This window comes from Myotis brandtii, unplaced genomic scaffold (assembly GCF_000412655.1).
Source record: "Myotis brandtii unplaced genomic scaffold, ASM41265v1 scaffold103, whole genome shotgun sequence".
NCBI lineage: Eukaryota > Metazoa > Chordata > Mammalia > Chiroptera > Vespertilionidae > Myotis > Myotis brandtii.
Genome location: NW_005353460.1, coordinates 2,387,424 through 2,395,376, shown reverse-complemented (window position 1 = coordinate 2,395,376; position 7,953 = coordinate 2,387,424). Strand labels below are relative to the sequence as shown.

Sequence of the window (7,953 nt, the reverse complement as noted above, 5' to 3'; positions counted from 1 at the left end):
GGAGCCTCTCCTGCCTCCTCAGCAGCGCTAAGGATGTCCGACTGCAGTTTAGGCCTGCTCCCCGCTGGCAAGTGGACATCCCCCGAGGGCTGCTGGGCTGCCAGAGGGATGTCTGATTGCCATCTTAGGCCCAATCCCCCGGGGAGCGGGCCTCAGCCAGCAGGTGGTCATCCCCTGAGGGGTCCTAGACTGCAAGAGGGCACAGGCCGGGCTGAGGGGCACCTCCCTTCCCCCTCCCCCGAGTGCACAAATTTTTGTGCACCGGGCCTCTAGTGTGTGTGTGTGTGTGTGTGTGTGTGTGTGTATATCCTTCCTATTGGTTATATTTCTCTGGAGAACCCTGACTAATGCAGATACTGATACCTAGAGTTGTTCTAGAGAAACAGATTGTAAGGATAAGTTTTCTGAACTGGTTCCTGGGCTTTATTAAATTGGCTCTCTTACCTGATTATATTTAAAGACATTAATAACTCTATTTTCAATAGTAAAAAGAGTATAGTCCATAGTGTGACAATGCAATAGATACTCACAAAATATCACCACTGGTTATTACTAATCAACCACTTATAAGAATCAAGAGTCTGAGTAACTGTGTATATGTTGGTTACTTCTAATATCGCTGGACAAAGTGGGAAAAGAAAAGAGTGAGTTCACAAATCTGAATTCCCAGCTCAAGTAAGGCATGAATGACCTGGAAACTTCTGAGTGCACTGAAGAAGCCCCTCATTCCCTGTGGCAGGAGGGCTGAAATATCTGAAAAATCAAACCCAGAATCTCATCCTGCAACTGGAGAGATTATAGCACAAGTCGAACTCCAACCTCAGAGGATATCTACTGTTAAGGAAAGGGCAGTGATTGGGAAAGAATGAGATCCTGACAGCTGGAATGGAGATGTGTGAGAAGACCCTGATGAAGCAGGGGACATTGTGTCCCCAAACTCGGGTGAGTCTTCTCTGCCAGTGGGAGTGGTCTCCCTACCCTCAAGGGAGTCCTTTCCACTCCCAAGACAAGGGATTAGTGCTGCATTGCCTGAGGGGATTTAATAGCCTCCTTTGAGAAAGTTTCCTTGTAAGACAATGCTGATCCTCCTCAAGACTCATCCCCACCACCTTTGTTTCCAAATCTATGACTAGACTCAAGTAGGAGCAGGTCCCTAAAGATGAGGTACAAAGTGTAACCCAAGAGGAAGTATGCTACATACCAAAAGAACTACTTGAGTTTTATAATTTATACAGACAGGAATCCACGCAGCATATATGGGAATGGATATTAAGGGTGTGGGATAATGGCAGAAGGAACAGAAAGTTAAATCAGGCCACATTTACTGATATGGGTTTACTAAGTAGAGATTCTGCATTTAATGTTCCAGGTCAGGGATTTAGAAAGAGCTGAAATCGCTTGTTGATTAATTGCCTGAAAAATGTACTAAAAGAGCCCTGGACTGTTTGAATTAGTTGGTTAGGCATCATCCTGTGCACCAAAAGGTTGCTGGTTCAACTCCCAACCAGGGCATATACCTGGGTTGCAGGCTTGATCCTTGCTAGGAAGCATGCAGGAAGCAGCCAGTCTGTCTTTCTCTCTCTCTTTTTCTCTCCCTCTCCCTTCCTCTCTCTAAAAATCAATGAAACTATGTATTTTTAAATGGAACAAAAGCCAACTGAGTGAGTTGAAAATGCTGAATCTGCCTTGGTTTCAGGTAAAAGAAACAATTCAAAGAGTTAAAGAGATTGGGATGTTAAGTGGATTTGCCATTTAAGACCTTACTCAGATGACCCAGAAGACCTACCTTTCACCATAACTGTGAAAAATGAGCTTGAAAAGGGATCCCTAGCACCTTTGAAGAGCTCTGTGATCACTGTTCTCTATAGACCAACCCTTACAGTGAGAACTGTGGTCAATAAATGAGAAAAATGAAACACAATGAGAGTATTTGGATTCTGGGTAACAGGGGCCAAGTGGCAGCCCCCAACTGTCAAAACCAACATGGGTATGTCACAACCAAGGAGAGCAGTGTCAAGGCAACAATCAGAATAGTCTGACTCTCATACACTGCCTATAATGTTGAATATTTGATCATGGAACTCCCAAAAGTGAAAGTGATAGAAAGCCTACTAATATATTCATACTAGATCTGTAGAAGCAGAAAAGTTCGAGGTCAAGAGAACAAAAATCTAACCTGGATCAAAAAAACTGAGTCACAAAATAAAAGGCATCCAAATTGGAAAAGAAGAAGTAAAATTGTCATTATTCACAGATGACATCATACTGTACTTAGAAAACCCTAAAGACTCCATCAAAAAAATACTATTAATAATAAATGAATTTGGCAATGTAGCAGGATACAAAATTAACACCCAGAAATCTATGGCTTTTTTTATACACCAATAATGAACTCACAAAAAGAGAAACTAAAAAAGAAATCCCATTTACCATCACAACAAAAAAATTAAGATACACACACACACACACACACACGACCCTGGAAATCACCTTGGTGTCCCAATAATGGCAAACTGACTAATAAATTATAGCTCATTGATAGGGGAGGGAAAAATGCACAGCATATGGCAACATTGAAACCACAGGTGATAACATAAGAAAGAAATCTGGATATTAGAATCATAACTATTCTTAATTTTGTTTTTGATGGCTTCATATTTTCCCAAATCTCTATACTAAACATAATTTCTTTTATAATCAGAAAAAAACAATCGCTTTGCATAACAATTTTTAAAATTATACTTTATAAATAGAAAACATTTTAATTACCTTCCCAACATCACATCTGGTGCCTTCATTCACCATCCCAGGATCTGGAACATCTGATCCTAGCTGAAAATCCACACCCCAACATTTGGTGCCTCCACTGGGGGTCAGAATAATAGCAGGCACAATTCCAAATACAGGCATGTCTTGGACATTCTCACATTGAAGTTTTCCACACAAAGCATTTCTATAAAGATAGAAAATGCATCAGTATAGATACAATAGAAAAATTATATATATGCAGATAAACAGAGAGTACAGTGGGGCCTTGACTTACGAGTTTAATTCGTTCCATGACGGAGCTCGTAACTCAAATTACTCATATGTCAAATCAAAAAGTGAACAAGTGAGACACGTGATGCTGGGCTGATGTTGTGGTGTTTACTGTGACGTTCGCTGTGCCAACTAGCGCTGGGGTATCTGAAGCTGACTCCTAACCCGAATTTTAACTCACAACTCAAAGCAAAAAATCGGCCGAGAGACGGCTCGTATCTCGAAAAACTTGTTAGTCGGGACACTCGTAAGTCAAGGCCCCACTATACTGCTATTTAGCTGAAGGGAATCTCAACAGAAAGAGTGTGTGAGAGCAGCAGAGATCAAAGAAGCTCTCTTTAAATACAGCAGAAAAGAGCAGAGGTAATGGATGCTGAGGTACAAATTAGTAGGGTGTCAGGCGGTGCTGATGCTCCTTTTTGCACACCTAATCCCTCCTCACTATCTAGGGCTCAAACAAGTCTAATAAAGTGTCTTATAAATATAACTTTATAAATAGAAAATAATAGAACTATATCAAAATACAATTGTGCCCAGCCAGCATGGCTCAGTGGTTGAGCATCAACCTATGAATCAGAAGGTCACATTTCAATTCCCAGTCAGGATACATGCCTGGGTTGCGGGCTTGATCCCCAATGTGGGGCGTGCAGGAGGCAGCCGATCAATGATTATCTCTCATCATTGATGTTTCTATCTCTCTCTCTTTCCCTTCCTCTCTGAAAGCAATAAAAATATTTTTTCCAATTGTGTCTTCTTTAAAGAAGTATGGTAAAAAAAAATTAGATTCTGTAATGTAAAATAACTAAGAAAGGACTCCACCCTTCTTGGCTTGGCTCTGAGTTGCTCACTTGAAAACTCAATCCATAACTCATCAATACACCAAGGCTGTGTGAGTTAAATGCCCTTCCCAAATCCTTTCATAACACACTAAGTACCCCTAACATCAACTGTTATGATGCTGTATTGAAATTTTCTATTTAATTTATCACTTTTAAATTACAGAGTGAGAACAAAATAATAAAATACAAAATTAATTATGTATCTCTATGAATTTAGCAAAACAACCTTTTAATGAAAGGAAGAGGAGGAAGAGTGTTTATTTGTGGTTCTTAATGTAGAACATAAACAAAGTAAGATTCTAAAAACCATTCGATTTCAGACAGGTAATGTCAAAAGGGGTAACTTATTTTACCAGTTCTATTCAGTCTCCCTGAAACCTTGTGTTGCAAAATTGTAAGTCTGAAAAGTTAGGTATTTAAGGGGGAGAAAGTCGGCAGTCACAAGGAGTTATAAAAGATGACTGGTCTTGCAATCATTCATTTTCCTTTATAACCTCCTGTCACTTACCCAGTGGCACACTTCTTGTATTCATTACCAGAGAAGCCACAATTGCCAAATCTGTCACCTTTAGAATTCACATCAATGAAACAACCTCTTGGGGCAGCCTTGGCTTCTGCAATGTTAAAAAAAAATGTTTAAGTTCTGGCAATTTATTTCAGAAAGAAAAGTATTCCCTATGATAGTCCATACAACTGGATGAACTGCCTTAATACCTTTGAAAACGTTTCTAGCCTTACAGGGGAAAAAAAATTGTTCCACACTTTATACTTAACAACCAACTGTAAAAATAAAGCTCAGACTATACTTAAAAGTTAGCCTAAACTCAAACACTCAAGGTCTAAAAGAGGTGCAACTATAAATAAACAAGATGAAACTATAAATAAATTAAAACCCACACACAGTATAGTAGCGTTTTCAGCATAGTCATTCCCACTGCTCTCAAACACATATTTATTGCACTCCTGGTTAAATCAGGTGGGGAAAGGTTGATGAAAATATTTCCAGCTATTATTTGGTTTTTTAATTTACCATATGTGGAAGCTTAATTTAGGTATTCCTAGTAATTAGATCAGTGGTTCTCAACCTTCCTAATGCCGCGTCCCTTTAAATACAGTTCCTCGTGCTCGCTTCGGCAGCACATATACTAAAATTGGAACAATACAGAGATTAGCATGGCCCCTGCGCAAGGATGACACGCAAATTCATGAAGTGTTCCATATTTTAAAAAAAAGAAAAGAAAAGACACGCAAATTCATGAAGCGTTCCATATTTTAAAAAAAAGAAATACAGTTCCTCATGTTGTGGTGACCCCCAATTTCATTGTTACAAATTGAACATAATTAAAGCATAGTGATTAATCACAAAAACAATATGTAATTATATGTGTTTTCCGATGGTCTTAGGCGACCCCTGTGAAAGGGTCGTTCGACCCCCAAAGGGGTCTCAACCCACAGGTTGAGAACCGCTGAATTAGATAGACTGACAGCCATCACAACTGATAAAGTAGCATTCCAGCCCGGCCGGTGTGGCTCAGTGGCTGAGTGTCGACCTATGAACCAGGAGGTCAGGTTTCGATTCCCAACCTGGTCAGGGTTCATACCTAGGTTGTGGGCTCAATCCCCAGTAGGGGGCATGCAAGAGGCAGCTAATGATTCCCTCATCATTGACGTTTCTATCTCTCTCTCCCTCTCCCCTCCTCTCTGAAATCAATAAAAATAGATTTTTTTAAAGTAGTAATTCATTCTGATATAAATGTATCACTTAATATTCAATTTTTCCACTTAATTATACATTCCTAAAAATATTTTACTTAAAAATATTTTTAAAAATATTTTAAGCTAAAATGCCAGTACTTTCTATATAATATAGGAAATTCATTTGCCTATCTTACACATCTAATACTATGTTGTTTATTTTAAAAGAAAATGGATACGAGTGAAAAGACTTGGAGGAAAAAAGGGGCAAAGGATCAAGTAATATGAAAAATGAATGCAGAATATTTGTACAGGATAAATATCATATTGAAATACCTAGCAAAGCTCTCCTATAGGATGGAAATAGCTATAAGAATTCCAGAAAATATCCAAAGAAAAAAATTACTGTGGTTCCTTTAGTCCTAGACTTTTTTGCAGGCCACTATAACATCTTTGCTAAATAATAGTACTTACTTCATTAAGAATGCCTATCTGAAATTACTTTTTTAGTCTGGAATAACCTACCTATTCTTGCAAAATATATATATCACAAGTTGACAGAGCTCTACCACTTTTGTCTCCATAGCCTGAGTAACATAAATAAGCCCCGTTTAATTCTTAAATAGTCTTCTCTCCTCCTGCTTATCTTATCCACCGTAAGAGAAGGAGTACAGCCCTAACTGGTTTGGCTCAGTGGATAGAGCGTCAGCCTGCGGACTGAAAGGTCCCAGGTTCGATTCCAGTCAAGGGCATGTACCTTGGTTGTGGGCACATCCCCAGTAGGAGGTGTGCAGGAGGCAGCTGATCGATGTTTCTCTCTCATCGATGTTTCTAACTCTCTATTCTCCCTTCCTCTATGTAAAAAATCAATAAAATATATTTTTTTTAAAAAGAGGAGTACAACAGAAATTAAAGACAACAGAAGTCTGGTCAAAATCAACAACTCTAGGTTCAAAGAAATAAATCCAGCATTTTAATCAAATGCCCAATGGGGTATGAGATTGTCTGATTGCTTCTGATATCACCAGACAAGGCAGAGGGGGAGGGCGGGGGGGAAGGGGAGGAGATAAACTCAGGTATTCGAATTCCCAGTTTGATCACTGCATAAATAAGTTGAAAGCTATGTGTGACCTGCAGAAGACGTTTATCTCCTGCAATGATAGAGCTGGGATTGTTACGAATGAAATCCAGAATCTCATTCTCCAATTGGCTGAATTGAAACCCAGGATGAACCTCCAGCCTCACAGGTGTCTATTGTTACATTGAGGACAGTGATTGTGAAAGAATGAGATCCTGAAAGCTGAAATGGAGATATGTGGGAAGACCCTGATGAAGCTGGGGATACTGAACCCCTAGATTCTGATGAGTCTTCTTTGCCAGGGAAGCAGCCTCTTCACCCCATCTAAGGGGATTAGGCATGCACTGCCTGAGCGCTCGAACACAATCATCCAGGCTTCCTGGGTCTCAGGCCTGCCAGCCTGGGGACTGTAACTACACCATTAGCTCTTCTGACGCTACAGCTTGCTGACGTACCCTGCAAGAGACCTACCATTCTCTGTGATTATGTGAGCCAATTCCTCATAATAGTGAATGCCTACCATGGGAAAAATCAAAATGTAGCATTACCAAGAGGCTATCTAAAGACCTGGAACAAGTGAAAAAATAATCAGCTAGAAAAGGTAAAAGTGGTTTCCTCAATGAATGGAGATAGTACTTGCAAGTACACTTTATTTTTTCATAAAATCTTTAAATAATTTGGATCTTTATGTGTAAATATAATCTAATAAAAATGAAAACTTTAAAAAGAGAATCAGAAGAATTTTTGAACATCCTAAATATCTATCAGTAATAGAACAGATTACATTTATGTAATAGAATACTCTATTGCATTATCATCTAAATGTAAATCTCAATACAGATGGATCTCAAAAATATTTTGAGTGAACAATGAAAATAGTAGACCCCAATGTATATCCCCATACTATTTATATAAATTTATTAAAACTAAAATTTGATATTATGTATATGTGTATATATACTGTGATTTTTATTTCCACTTTCAACCAAAACTAAAGCAAAAAACAAAATCAAAGCAATCAATTATAAATAAAATATCTTACTTGAGCCAAAGATGACTTGACACTGAGCATCATAATATTGGCACATGCCATTGTAACAATAGGCTTTGTTATTCTGGCAAGGATATCCATTCTGAATAAAAACATCTGGCTGACAGAACTGAGAAGTACCATTGCAATATTCTGGAACATCACATTCATTGGTTTTTCCTCTACATAAAGTACCTCCTGGAAGAAACTAGGGTAATAAGATTCGAATGAAACAAGAATATTAGGACAATTCCCACAAATTAATCAAATTT

General features: G+C 38.7%; 1 protein-coding gene across 2 annotated transcripts in view; it reads right to left on the bottom strand.

Moving 5' to 3' along the window:
• ADAM9 (ADAM metallopeptidase domain 9) overlaps positions 1-7,953 on the bottom strand; it is a 92,133-nt gene that overhangs the window by 31,630 nt on the left and 52,550 nt on the right. For both annotated transcript variants that reach the window (XM_005856442.2, XM_014536428.1), the window contains exons 14-16: positions 7,694-7,889; positions 4,387-4,492; positions 2,770-2,953 (exon numbers count right to left, since the gene is read on the bottom strand). In XM_005856442.2, the coding sequence (XP_005856504.1) occupies positions 2,770-2,953; positions 4,387-4,492; positions 7,694-7,889 (486 nt within the window). The remainder of the gene's footprint in view (positions 1-2,769; positions 2,954-4,386; positions 4,493-7,693; positions 7,890-7,953) is intronic.